This window comes from Maylandia zebra, linkage group LG13 (assembly GCF_041146795.1).
Source record: "Maylandia zebra isolate NMK-2024a linkage group LG13, Mzebra_GT3a, whole genome shotgun sequence".
Lineage (NCBI taxonomy): Eukaryota > Metazoa > Chordata > Actinopteri > Cichliformes > Cichlidae > Maylandia > Maylandia zebra.
The window spans coordinates 23277843-23293029 of record NC_135179.1 but is presented as its reverse complement, the minus strand read 5'-3'; the positions used below and the strand labels follow the sequence as shown (position 1 = coordinate 23293029).

Genomic DNA, 15187 nt, shown 5'->3' with positions numbered 1-15187 from the left:
GTATTGACATCAAAGACACTTAAACCTTAGACACTAAAAGTAAGTGACAGACAAGGTCGATCTCATTTGGATAGTCATGATTAATAAGATGTGAAATCCACTATTCCATAATGAGCTATACTGGCCATCAAGTATACATATAATACATGCATTATAATGCAGTGATTGGTATAACAGTCAAAGATGGAACTTAAAAAACATAAAATATGTGTGTAAAGAGGGATGTTTGATAAGCTTTTATTTGGATGCTAACAAAAAGTATACTGTGTATCTATGCAGTTCTGTGGAAAATTAAGTATATCCTTAATCTTCTGTAGGAATAAAGTGGGTAAATAGCAGCAATGTGCTTTGGTAGTTTGCTGGTCTGGAGCATTCAGGTGTCTGTTAACACAATCTTCCCAGGACTGGTCGTCCTAGCAGATTCATCCCAAGGTCAGGCTGTGCAGTGCATCTAAGACTCTACAGTCCCCAGATAGCATGTTAAATATTAAAGTTCATGACAGAACAATTACAAAAAAGCTGAAGAAGTATGGTTTGTTTGGCAGGGTTGTCAGGAGGAGGGTTGTCTTTTCTCTAAAAAGAGCATTGCAGTATGATGAGGAAAATGTGGAGCTGTTGGTCATAATGCACAACATCATTTCTGGCCCAACATATCAGCACAAACACATCATACCAACGGTCAAGCACAATGATGGAGGGGTGATGATTTGGGCTTATTCTGCAGCCACAGGATTTTGGACTCTTGTGGTCTTTGAGTCAGCCATGAACTCTGGACACCAACGTTTTCACACGTGAGGATAATTATCCAACAGTTAAAGCTTGGCCAGTATTCAAAGTGTCATCCAAAGCCCAGCAACAACAGAATGGCTGATAAAGAAAAGAATCAGGGTATTGTAATGGGCCAGTCAATGCCCAAACAAATTATTGAATCTTGTTTTGTACTGTAGTTTTTCCCAGGACTTCACAGAGTCCTGTGAAAATGTTCTTTTTCACTTCAGTATTTGTATTTATGCATCTTGCATTGAAGCTGGAATATGGTTTACGACACACTTCTGCATCGTCACTGCAGGGAATTCGTCAAATGTTAGTGGAAATTGCTGCTCCTGGGAATAAACAAGTGAAGCAGTCGCGGTAAATGGCAATCATACAAGTGTACAGTAGATGCCTGACAATAGTTACAGTTTAACGCAGATGGGTGCAGTCGTGCAACATTTTATTTCAGTAGATGACGTTTGAATTCCTCTGCTACAAAATTAAACGTTTGGCTTCAAAGAGGAATTACTTTTGTCTTAATTTGTGTGATCATGCTGATTGTTTTCTCCATCTCTCTCTCTCTCTTTGCGCAGGCCTTCCCATGTATATCCACAGGCATCTACGGTAAGCTCAGTCTCCCTTCTTTTATTTCTGTTTTTATCCATTTGCTTTGTTCTTTCAGTGCAACTCAATGATAACAAGCTGCTCATATTCCCCAGTTTGTGGCTGAATATTTTAAAATGATGCACATAGGGCGGAGGTTACTTAGATATAAATACTAAATATACCAACAAGTTCACCTTAAACCATGTTGCACAAAGGCAGGACGTAGAAGAATACTGAATACTGCTTATGCACCTTCATGAGATCAAGCCAAATAAGCTGCAAGGCATTGCTGGCAGAGAGCTGATGTGCTCATTACACTTAAAGTCACACTGAAAAGAAACCAGACTTGTTGATATGAACAGAATTTTTGAGTTTTGAAGATAAAAAAAAGTTAAATGCAAGAAAACATGTTGATTCTTTGACTCTTTTGATCATTTAAATTGCCTGTTTTTACCCCACACCGTACACTGTACAGTTTATGAATTTGCATACAGCTCCAATACTTGCAGTAGGTGCCAAATGTGTAAGGATTAATTAACATGCTAATTTCTGTTGTTTGCAACTGACTATTAGCAGCAATGTAGTTCCACATAAGCAGCCACAACTGCTCTGTAAAGTTATGCGTAATTGCAGATACCTACAGTATTCTGCCAATTTAAAAAAATGCCAGTGCGAGGCAACAACTGATAAATGATTCTGGGTCTATACTTCTTTAGGCAGGGATCTCATGAGAGTCGATAAGTGCCTCTGATCATTTCACAAGACGAGGTGCTGCCAATTTTACAAACACTGTTTCCTCAAGATATGTGCATGCACTGTTCGCGCTCTCAATAGGCATACAACACAGCATTTATTATGTCCACGTGCCGAGTGTAATGCGAATTCAAAAGTGACATATTGAACTCGAATCCTTTTCCACAGAAAGCAAAACTAACAAAAGTTTCAAAAGCCCTCGAAACCTTCTTCTGAAAACAGCAAAGAAAACCAGATAATTAAAATGTATGACACCAAAGGGTGGATAGTTCCTTTCACATTCCTCGGTAATTCAGATCATTTTAGATGATACTTGTTTTTTGTCCATTTTACGTTGGGGAGTTATATTTCCGGTGCTTTCTGTACTATTCTTCATGTGGTTGACCTCGCTCAGATTTATTATATACACCTATGCAGCTGTTGTTGTTCTAATAAAGCTACATAAAAGCTACCTAATTTACTAAACCTACTGCAGCTTACTTCCACAGCTGTTTCACTGTGTGAATTTAATTTAAAAGGATTTTTTAAACAACATCATTGGTGTAGATAAGCACAGACACATCTGAGCTATTTGAGTGTGCTATTAAGACCTGATGCTGGTTTTTTATTTAAAATGCAGACATTTGAAGCCGTATCTCAAACTGTAAGCGAAGCATCAACAGCCACTGACTGGATTTAATTAAAAGCTAGGGACTGGACTGTAGTGCACATGTGAGTCGGTGCAACTATCCGGTCACAGCTCATAAAGAAAATGATGAAATGTTGATAATCAGTGACAGTTGAGCACCTTATTTGTGATTTGCTGTGCATTTCAGCGGCACATGTCTCTACAGTGCTAGAGTATTTGCCATAACTTGCAAACAGAGTGCATTCAGCTGGTAAAACACACCCTGAAAATCATCTGTGCAGACGCTTGAGAGGTGCATTCAGCTGTGATTATACTCAGGCGGTTCTGACTCGTTTCCAGTTGACATGCCAGAGATTTGTGCTGCCGTTTCATGTCCTGAACAAACATGTCACATGTGATGTGAAGACACAGATCAAACCGGATGAGCTAATTTTCACGACTATGGTTGGAAATTGTTTCTGTATGAAAAATGACAGTTTGGTTATTGATTAAACCTGTTAGTTATTGATGTAGTCCTAGTCCGTTAGTGAAAGCACAGAAGCCTCTACCTTTCCATATTTCTTTGGGTTTTTTTAAACGTCTAATGAAAAACAAAGTAATTAAGTTTTAGTCTGAGTTTTGTGTTTTGATTTCCAACTGTAGACAGTATGCAAAAATAAAATGATTCATCTACAGCCCCTGGGGAACATTAAAAAAAAGCCTCTGCCCACATGCTGGGTACCTTACATCTGTTTGTTTTTCTCTCCAACCAAAGCCATTACTCCTCTGCCTTTATCAAACCTGGACTATAACTAACTGCCAGCTGTTGCACTCTGAAATACTACACGCAAAGTACTGATTATAGAGCCTGATAAACTTTGGCAGTGCTCATAAAACTAGCTGAAACTGCCCGGCATAGATAAAAGATAGTCCGAGTGGCGAGCTATCCTGACACGCGCTATTGCATATGTGTGTTAATAAAGACCAGTCTTTAGTAAAGCGTGCTCATAAATCACAAGACGTTTAATTATGCTCTTGATAGAACACTTCCCATTTGGGATTTTGAATAAATTCCCCCTGTCACTTTTTTGCAGTTCACACACACACACATCTTTTCTGCGATGTTATGTTTCGTTCCACCTGCCGATGCACACATCTCACAGGGGCTTCTTCTTTTTTTAGTCCACTCTCCTTCCTCTTCCTGCAAAATATATGTTATCCGCTTAAACACGAGTGTCTGACTTCTCGTGACGTAACAAATTACACAACAAGCTGAATTCAAGAAGTATAGTGAAGTGCATCAGCTAATGGTTATATACAGTGTTTTGTGTTAAAAGCAAAAATATGGAGTAGAGTAGCTGTAGTGGCACAAAGGTAGTGAAAATACATGCAGGGGAGAGAGTGGAGTGGGGGTCATTGTTTGTACTGCGCGCCGCTGACGAGGGCACCACTTATTGCCATTCACTGTGCTACTGTGTGCTGCACTGCCAGTGGGAGCCTGTCATACCACACCACCAGGAGCCCCCTCGCATCAAAAGGATGGTCTGTGCAGAGCCAAGCATGCAGTGGAGTGGGAGGGGGGATTAAACAGCCTGATTAATAAATAAACAGCTTAGCGCTTCCATAACTAGATCTCCACAGAACAACAGCTGATTAAGACTAAAGATCTTCACACAGCAGAGGGCAAATAGAGGAGGGACTTTCAAAGGAAGTACAGTATAGATAGCACAGAGCTGTGTTGTTGTTCTCCGAGTCCTCTGCGTGCCCCCTGAGTACTGCCATATTCTGAAAGGGCCTCTGCTCTCTTGTCAGGAGTTCTGACATTTTCTGTGCATTTTAGATAACCTTTAAGGTCAGCTTCCATTTTAGCAATATAAACAAAAGCTCTTTAGCGTGGAAGTCACATCTCCCCGATCCCGATGTTTGCCTGTGATTTTTTTCTAAAAAAAGAAATCTCTTTCTGTCTCTGTTGAATGTGCATCATTTTGAGTATGCGTTCACGGTCATGCAGGTACTATGCTTATGTACACGTGCTTGACCTATTTCTGCACTTGAACTGGAGCAAGAAAACAAATTCTGTGCCCCAAACATCGTGACACAGAGGAATCAGGAACAAGTTATCCAAGGCCATTGTGGTGAGACAAACAGATTTGTCAGGGAAAGTTAATGCTAATTGACACCCTCTCTCACGCCTCCATATTCCCGAAGACTCAGTCACCACTGACAGATGATGGCAGAACAGGGAGGTTGGGTGTAGTAGAGGTGTGCAGGGGGTACCTCAGACGCTTGGAAAGAAAAATGAGAGATCACACTGCGCTGACAGTCCAATCCCTCAGTCCGGCCCATTAGCCACAACAGAATTTCTGCACCGATAGTGTGTCGGAGGTACCACCCATAAACAAACTGGTGCCCTCCGTGGGCCACGAGGTCACCCAGCATGATAGAGGTTATTAAGTGCTGCTTCTGTTTGCACATCAATCACAGCCGTGCGACCTGGGTTTAAATGGATTATTCCTTCCACGGAGGAGACACCTCTCAACGTCTCACAGGATCAGTGCCAAGAGTCCAACTACCTCGACTTAGAGAGGTCATTTTCTCTTTTGCAATCCTTTTGTTTTCTGTCCTTCCTCCTATGCATCCTCTTGTCTCTAGTTCTCCCTGACAAGTCTGTCTTATTAGCCATACAAGGAAAATCATATGAAAAAACAACTATTTTCAGATGCATTTTAGACTTTTGCACCTTGTGCAGATCAGGTCTTAGGCAGTGCTGAAAAAGCACTTTTCAACAACCCCATAATGAGGCATGCAGTTTATAAGCAAGGACACGTATATTACTTCTGCTGTTTGCTGGATAAGAAGCCATTGCACGCATGTATTTATAATGCTATCAAAAGAATCAGAGGCGCTTGATGTGGCAAAGCTGCTTCTCTTCTTTGGACAAATATCTTCCTGTTTACTGCTAACCCCTCACCTCTGGCTCATCTGTCTCTGTAACTGATCCGAGATTTGTTGACAAAGGACTTTTAGCACTGACTGGTGGCTGTGGGAGATATGTGGATGTAATCCACCAAAGCTCTACTGGTATGTCCACACTGCCATCCCGCTGTACCGTCCAGATCAAAGGTGTCAAGCAGCTAAGATTTTTTTTCTCTAACCAGCATCATGGTCTGGCTCTCTTTATCCCTGTCTAGGATTAGGAGGGCTGGAGACATTCATGCACCTTATCTTTAAACAGTGATTGCTTGCTGCTAGCTTGCCAGAAATGGCCCAGGCAGGTTCCCCCTTCTCTCAAAATACATGAAGCCTAATCTAGCTGGGTTTTTGGTATTTCAAGGCCCATACAGTAGGAGCAATATGTTGTATCAGTGGGCAGCAGAGTGTGTGCTCAAAGAAAGCAAGATCTCCGTGGCCCAATGTGCATTTGTTCTCAGCACTTTTCACAGATGATAAGCCAAATGTAAAAACACCTCCCACCCACAGGACAATAGATTTAAGGGTTTGTGAAACTTGTTCGAGCATTAAACTTTTTCATTCCACAAACTTCTCAGAATGTTTTTACAAAGTAAAACGTCGGGTGTTAATTTTAGCATGTAGGACAAAGCATGCTATCACCTACATGGATTATTTCCAAGGAAGGTCATCAGCTGTTGTGCTCTGCCCTCTTTCTTCTCACCTCTTTCCCCCCCTCCCCTGCCTCTCTTCCTCACATTACACCCTCCCATCCCTCTTTGTCTCTGTCTCCTTCTGTGGGCTGCAAAGTCGGTCATGGTCACAGCCCTGCTGTCGTGTCCCAGTGTTAGTGTAGGAGCAGCTCCGGGCCATTTGACACCCACGCAATGGCGTCTAGAGTCCTGGGGCGCTACTCTGTCCTCCACCCCGGGTCAACTCACCTCTCCACTGGGCCCTGATGGGGTGACTACCCTGTTCCCCCGCTCACTTTTCAGATGAACGCACAGCATTGATGCCTCCAACTAGAGCAGAGCTCAGCTGTGCTACGCTTAATGATTTTCTACTGTTCAAACCACATCCACCTAATCTACATTGTTTTATACTGAGCTTAAATGATTCCAGCCTGCCTGTCTCTTATTACAGCTATCTTTAATAATAGCACTAAAGCTATCAACATTTTATTGAAAACAACAGCAATAAAAAGTCCTTTTTTTAATAAAAAATACTATTAAGATATTTCAAGGAAAGCTGTGAGGCGTTATCTTGCCAAAGACCTTTAAAACAAGTACAGATCACTGTTCCAAACATAATATAAGAAGAAGAAGAATCAGGAAAAAAAACTGTATTGATCCCTGCAGGGAAATTGCTTTATTACTGTTGTTAAAAATACAGCTATGAAAGGAGCATTTACATGTTACAAAAAGAGAAAAATGGAGCTGAGAAGTAATAACACTAATTAAAAAAAATACACAATACTTAACTAGAAATGTATACCTGGTGATTCAGAATATTACGCATGGTCAAACATTCGCATGTTTGTTTTGTGCTTGTTTTTTTTGCGCTATGGTAGTTTACTGTCATTCCAACACCTGTGGTGAGTTTGCCAGCCCCAGCTAACTCAGCCTCGGGCTATATACAGCTTTAAGGTAGACAGCTCATCAAAATGAATGACGAGTGTTGAGACATGAACTTGACCAGCTACAGCTGTGGAGAAGGAGAGTGGAACCAACAATACAGTTTCTGCCTCAAGGGGAGAAAACCTGCACTTTCTGTATTTCTGAGGAATTCAAACATCATACAGCCTCAGTTTATCAGACTTCACCATTTCTGTTATCTGTTGGCACCATATCCTTGCAAATAAAAATAAAAAAATCAGAAGACTAGGTGCTAAAAAGAGAGAGAGAGAGAGAGAAAGAAACACTAGAAATAATGAAGCCCTAAAATAACAGCAGGCTGTGGTATTCTCTGCACAATATAAGCCCACTCAGGAAAAGCAAAAGTGGTGTGATCTGCAGTGTGTGCCTACAAGGCTACCCATGCATTTGCAAATAAAAAATGGGAATGTAACATAGCCCGGACATGTATTCAACTTGTTGACTTTCTACTGCTCACTTTATCAGGTGATGCATCCACTTCTCACCACAGGAAAAAACACCTTAGCTGTACAAGTTTGTTGCAAAAGTTAACTCTGAAAGTTGAGTTAAAGTCAATTTAGGATGTGAAAGAGCTGCCATGCTGGCAACAGTCAGAGCAATGGGCCTGCTTGTTCTTAAAGCCAAAATTTCCCCTAAGGCAGAGTACACATTTATATATATTTTTTCCTCCCATGTTACAGTTGAGTGGATATTTTTGACCACGAACTTCTATTTTCCAACTGTTACAGAGTTGACTGCGATTGAGATGGGAGCTTTTGTTTAGCATTCTGAACAGAATATCTGAATTTTTAGCTTTAACATCAAACTCAAGGGACTTTCTTTGGTTTTTATTCATGTAAAATACACAACCTACTATATGCCTGAAAAATGACATAGGGACTTATGCAAGAAGTGCTTTTTGCATATGACCAGTGTCTCCACCCTTTCTTTGCAAAGAAAGGGTGGAGATCCTGTCGATTGGCTACATCAAAGCAAGTGTGCATACGCGCAAGATGGATGTAACTTGCTGGATGGGGATAAAAATAAAGCTTTAACTAAAAGGAAATTAAAAGGAAATTAAGCAGTCCTTCTCGAACAGTTCAATGATGCTGCTTTAAGTCAAAGGCATGAAATTACTGGATGAACACTTGGCTTGTAGCTGCTATAGTGTCAAAATTGTTGACTGCATATCCCAATGTTACGCAATAGTGTTGTTGTGTCCTTTTATTTACACGGTACATGCAAGTTTCTCTCCCCTCTCCTCTCCTCGCCCTGTGCTGGTGATGAAGTAGAGGAGCCTTCAGCAGAAATAACACTGCGCCACCTGAGCCCTCATCAGCGGCGCTGTGCTGCACATATCCCATTAGTGCACCTCACTAAGACAAATCTCCCAAAGCCGAGCATATTCCCAGCATAGGTGAGAGCCGAGCCAAGTAGAGCAGGGACCCTGGAGGGCCCACCATCACTGCGCCCGACGCCAGCTGCCCGCCACCTGACAGATTGGTTTTTCCCGAACTCTCAACACAGCAAATGGCAAAAAAAATGAGAAGGAGGTGTTGAAAGGAGAAGATGGAGAAGTAAAACACTGAACTCTGTCATTTTGTGCGTACTTGAGCATATAAAAGAGTCAGAGCTGAACATCATTCAGGAAGCGGGGTTGTCACTCCTGCTGTGACTCGCAGGTCTGAGAGAGACTCTTTTGGACGTGTGGACCGAGAGTTTTTCTGTCTCGCCGTTTCAACGTACGTGGCCAGGCTGAAATGGACAAAGAGAGGAGAGGTGGTGAAAGTTAAAAGTTGCAGAAGGAGACAAATGATGAGAGAGCTCTCGAAATGCTGCCATTGACCTTGATGTTGCAGTTGAGCAGGGTCGTTCTGCCAGGCTGCCCTCAGCTGCTCTGACACCTTTTACAGGCTTTCCATCTAAATCTCTACCAAGTCTATCATTTCACCTTCCTGTTACTGTTTTCATTATTTCTCCAGCTAACTGCTCTCTCTGCCCCTCTTTTCTTCTCCGCTATGATTAATAGGTATAGCTCTTGAATCAATAAAGCATTTGTAGAAACTCCACATAGAATAGATTAAATGTACTCAGTGCCATCCACACTTCTGGTGACCAGCATGTACTATTATCGAGATTTAGACCTGTTTTTAGCTCCAAATATAATGTGTGCCTGTTTATCTCTCTCTTAAGATGAATAGAGCTAGAGCACAAAGGCAGTTATTTACAATTTTAACAATTTACTTATTTGTTTCATTTGTTTGTGTTCTACTTCTCCGACACCTCTCTTTTTTCTCCTGCGGTTTCCTAAACAGCTGGTGTTTTCTTTGTGGATCTATTTTTTAAGCTTTCTTGTCATCTACACATCTGTTGGCTTGTGTTACTTGATCTGTTGTTACTCCTTCATAGGTGTGGTAGCACTTTTCCAAAAGGTAACATTTAAACAAAAAAGAAATTATATCACTGGAAAGGTTAAGTGTGCTTGGGAGACAGGGAGAGCCAGGTGACCTGCAGACCAATTTGGCATTCTGGATTAGGTTCTGAGCACACAGCTCTCGGGGCATCTTTTGAAGGACAGGAGCTGTGAACGGGGCTGTGCACTGTCTGCAGACACTGTCTAACAGAGCCATAGAAGCAGACTGGCTGTCACTGCTGGCCGGTATGCAGCTCACATCTTGCTTCACCCAGAGCTTGAACAGGAGCTCAGCAAGGGCTCGGCAGCGAGTGAACCCCTCTTCTCTCCTCGGTGTAATTCGGCCACTCCTGTCAAGCTGTGGAAGGGGAGGGAAAGAGAAGCAGTAAGGAAAAGAGACATCAGCAGCAGTCAGATGGGTGAAGGTGGTAGGGTTAAAGCACTGCACACTATATCTTGACTGTCAAGGCAGTTGATGTGAAGCATTTAGAGAATAGTTATTGAGAAACTGTGACAGCAGGTGGTCTGAGAGAGTGCGATGAAAGAGTAGAGGAAATGTAAGGTTAGCGATTTCTGGCTTTTAATTTTTCTTTACATCTGACTTAAATGATTAAAGGTTAATAATAATAATAATAATAATAATAATAATAATAATAAATAAAGGTTGTTGCAGTGCTTATAAGGCTGTTTCATAGGTCATAGCGCACTACAGTCATGGCAATGACCCAGGACAGGAACAGTGTTTGAAAATGTGGCATGTTCAATACCCGGCAGGCTACAAGAATGGCTTGGCCCTTGTATCAGTTTATGTGGGTTGAAATTGAATTCCTGACCTCTTTCGTTAGACTATGACACCGTCTCCCATAACCTGTTGTGCCTTACAGAGGTCAGGGGTTGTACAATAGATGAGCGACTAGTTTTTAATCTTGAAGAGGGTCACTGTGACTGAAAAAATTAAGCTGTGTTTATCTGTTAGCTTGTGGTCTTTGAATTAGACATACTGAACTGTAAAGGTTGTACTCACAGAGCAGCAAACTAACTTGTGCATTTGTGCAGAGGATCTAAAATCAATGTGCCTGAGTCAAGTAGTGTGAACGACACAGACAAACAAACTCAACTATTATTACTTTGAAATGAAGAGAGCTGAAACACTGCTCTATAGCAGATTGTCAGCTCTTTTGGTAATGGCATATACTGTCTACTCTTTAGCTCTTAGCAAGGCTGGCCCGAAGGGTTTTATAGTCAATAGCTCATTCTGATTGTTTGCACTTGGGAAGTTGTCTACAGTGGAAGCAAATGATCCTGAGATCAGCATCTAGCAAAGCCTTCCCTTATTAAAAATTAATAAAGTTACAATCTTTTTTTTCCATCGATACAATCACAACAGCTCGCACAGTTGTTGTTAATACAACCACATTGCTTGTTAGGCACGCTGCCTTTATGGTTACTCTGGCATGCGGGTAAAATAAAATCGCTTAAAAGTTCATACGTCTAAGTGTAATTGTCCCCATCAAGACAAAATCTTAATCAGTTCTGCTTGAAGTGAGGGCTTGAATAGGGCTTTATACTTCCAGATGCTTGCAGATGTGTCTTTACATGTAGCTTGTATTTGCTCTCCTCACCCTCCAAAAATAGCACTTCTTTTCACCCTGCATCTGGCAACAAACTTCTACAGCAGTTGAACGGTCAGCTGTGCTCATCTGCCAGTGCCGAGCAGATTGTGCTGCTTTCTATTGATTTAAGGAGAAATGCCATTACCTTTGGAGATATCCGTTTCTGTTTGTTTGCCTGTCTGTTTTTGTCTCCCTCTGGTATCTGCATGTTGTATACAACAGGTATTGACACTTTTTTTTTGTTTTCCTTTTTTATGTCTAGGCTTTCCCAATGAGCCTGCAGCTGACATTGCTTTGAAAACAGTAAAACGCTGGATCGAAGACAATCCTGATAAGGTAGGACACGCCTGCATGATTCATGTTGTCGATCTGAGGTCACTTCCTCATTTGTGAAGTAACCGCCTATTTCTCACGTTCGCCGATTTGCTGTGACCTGAGATGATTGGACCACAGCAGAAACACTGAACTCCAATTGTCATGCGTCTCTGTTTCAGACAGACATCTTATCCACCTGCCTTGCTTGGTCTGCATGCATATCAAATTAAAAGCCAGTCTGTGTCTAATCGGGTCTTAAATGGTCTGTTGACTGTTTAATTGGTCAGTGCTGGGACGAGCTGTCAAACCCAGAAGAACATAAACACATCAGATGGAATAATCTCAAATTGTTATTTGTTTTAGATAAATTATAATCACGCCTTCCAAGAACTGAAGGCTCAGATGCAGATCTGCTGCACTACCACATTTCTCTGGTCAAAAACACAAATTCACACGTTTATCTTAAACGAACGGTAAAATCTTGAAAGCAGACAATCATCTTCAATTTTTATCTGTTGCGTCTCTTGTCATTTGCAATGACCGTAATGCATCCATTTGCATTGTGCAGAGCTAAAATGTATGCCACATTTGCAAGAAAAATCTTTACCGCCAAGGTTATTTTACTCGCTGAGAAAAACACTGATATGCTCGCTGACAGAGCTCCTACTTCACGCTTTCAACACACTGTGGACTTGATGTCAGATAGGAACCGATTATCAAGTTGTAATCTTGTTTTGTGAAATTTTAAGTTCTTCACCCAGGGTGCTATCGCCTTTATAAAGTACTTTATTAATTGCTAATGTGTTAGTACTAATTAACAGGGTCAAAATCCATGAGACTGTTGTAAAATAATAACTCAGGAGATAGCTGCATGTGGCTTTTATGGCGGTGGTTTACATGCATCGTGACTTTCAAGTGATATTTAACAGATTAATATATATTTAGTCCACGATGATAAAAAAATTTGTAGTTGTCAGGAGACTGTTTAAGACTTTGCAGAACATTTGCCAGCTTGTGAGTCAGTGAGTGATGCTAACCTTTGGGGGTCGTCTCTGTTTACTGTGGTACTGTTTATATCTGTCACTTTGGATTGAGGTGTTTTATAGAACTCACAGCTTGATGTGCTGCAGCATCCTTCAGCTGGTATTATGGATGTTCTCAACAAGCAGCCAAACGATACGGACTTGCTTGATTATTTTGCCGTTGTTGTGCACTTGCGCGCTGCCTGATGATTCCTGTAGCATGTAGTTGGGGAATCCATCAAGCCTCTGGCAGAAAGAAGATTTCCACCAGGTTATTGCTGACTGTAAATAACAAGCTAATGTTCAAAGCTGACTTTCGTAGTCGTGATGTTCCACATACAAGTTTGAAATGTTTTACAAGTGATGGAGGGGGCGTGAGAGACATCTGCGGAGGCTTCCCTTAGCAGTATTTGGCAAAACTGTGAGCACAGTCTGTAGATCTTCAACTCTAACTAAACCAAAAGTAATCTTTTAATAAGATCTGGGAGAATATAGCGATATATTTTACCCAGAAGCACAGCATAACATGGACGTGCACAGGAGGGCTTCCTTGCAGATTCAGATTCATTCACGGTTGCCTGGCGTTTTGTTAATCTTCGTGTACCACAAAGAAGGATGCATGATGTGATTATGTTTTTTTTATTTTGTTTGTTTGAAGAGCTCAGGAAGAATCCAAATACATGTCTAACAGAATTCTCAATGCTCAAAGGAAAAGCATGTGAGCGTTTTGAAGTGCAGTAAATCTTAAGATGAATACCTCTTTCTATGTTTAGAAAAGCAATTTATCACTGTAACATTTACTCAATAGACACACCCAGTGTTGGCATGATTGATAATTGACATGATTCAGTTTTTAGGTGCTGTCAACTCGAAAATTGTGAATGGGCAGTTGTTTACCATGCGTAAAGACATTTTCAATCAAAGTCTTGAAAGTACAGTATTCTACAAGTTTCGCTTTCTCAGTTTCGCTTCAAAGGCAATCCAGAGGTTGTGTGCAAAGTTGCATGCGATGCCGGCTCATCTCCAGCTCTGTACGCTCAGTCTGTGTTGTAGGCGTCTACAGAATCAAGTCATCTCGGGGCCATGTTTTGTAGAAGATACCGTGTGGCTGAATTTTAGCACAGTGGGTTGGCTGAGCGTCTAACGTGGCCAGGGTAAAAGTGTAGACAGCAACCAGTTTATAGGCATTCGAATCTGGCAGGTTTTAGTCACAAGCAGCTATTGATCTGTAATTGTCCACATAGAAGTCTGAGAAGACAGTAACGTCAGGTGGCAGAAGACTTTGTGTGTGTACGGTGTGTGTGTATGTTTGGGTGTGTGCAGGGCTTGATGGGAAGATAGAATGAAAAGAAAACAAAGAACGGGACACTGTGTGATTGATTAACAGAAAGTTTATCTACCGGGCCAGCAAAGTGTAGCCCTAATGCACTCAGCCACACACAAAGGCCCCAATTCGAGATTGAAACTCACTCTTGAAAGCACCTAGACTTCCATTGTGGAGGAATAAACAGCCTCAATGTGGTCAGGGAGAACAGATCCTTTAATCTAGAGATACTTGAGTGCTGAACTGATTCTTTAGATCATAACAGATGAAAGAATAAGGGGCTCAGTCCCTGCTTCCCCGTATATTCCATGTGAATTAATGAAACAGAATTTGTATTTGTAAACAACAGACCATAAAGCTCTAATGACTTCAAAAAGTACATAAGGGGCCAAGGCAGTGACATCCTAGAGACCCACTCCTCCATATGGCCTTTGAGCGGTTTCCCCCCGGCTCACAGCAGACATGCCTCTCCACTCATCTGGCTTTGGTTTATTTCTCATTTTCAGATCTAATTTGGTTTAATTCAGGCTTACATAGGTTTAATCTGCAGATGAAAAATGCGGTCTGACACTTTATTTGGCTGCCACGGATGTGCTCTGGATAGCCAAGCTTTTTAATGAAGCGTTTCGAGGGCCCCGCAGCCCAGCATTACTGACATAGTCTGAACACTTGAGACAGATTGAGAGTCTGTAATAAGCTCTGCTGCACTGTGCTGCTCAGGACAGAATTGATGTGTAGAGATTTCACCTTTCAACATTACTCTGGTTTGGGCTTTAGTATTAAGCACTCCACTGTGCCAATGATGCTCCCAAAACAGGTGTTTACATCCTATTTCCTGTTCTGTCAATGATCTGTTTACCTTAGTAGCATTTGTCATTTAAGACACCTGATAATAAATTCCATCTCAAGCTAAGGCTGTAGACTCTGTGACAAATGTCAAGTGTCTGTTACGAATAAATGCAATATTTTGTATGCTTTGTATGGTTGTGGTTTTCTGCGTGAATGCGTATCAGCTTAGGAGCCTGTCTGGGTTTTGGCAGATGGAGCTGCAACATGTCAACTTTGAGGCGTTCATTGTCATTCGGTTGAATAAGATGGATGGTTGCTGTTACGATGGCTATGTTGTGTGGTTCGTATTTAGAAAATCTAAACGTTGCGACCATTTTTATCTGGCATGCTGGGTAAGCAGACAGTATAT

General features: G+C 41.5%; 1 protein-coding gene across 1 annotated transcript in view; it reads left to right on the top strand.

Moving 5' to 3' along the window:
- Nucleotides 1-15187, top strand: part of macrod2 (mono-ADP ribosylhydrolase 2) — a 424084-nt gene that overhangs the window by 326099 nt on the left and 82798 nt on the right. Inside the window, exons 7-8 of the mRNA XM_076891831.1 lie at nucleotides 1347-1377; nucleotides 11591-11664. Of these exons, the coding sequence (XP_076747946.1) occupies nucleotides 1347-1377; nucleotides 11591-11664 (105 nt within the window). The remainder of the gene's footprint in view (nucleotides 1-1346; nucleotides 1378-11590; nucleotides 11665-15187) is intronic.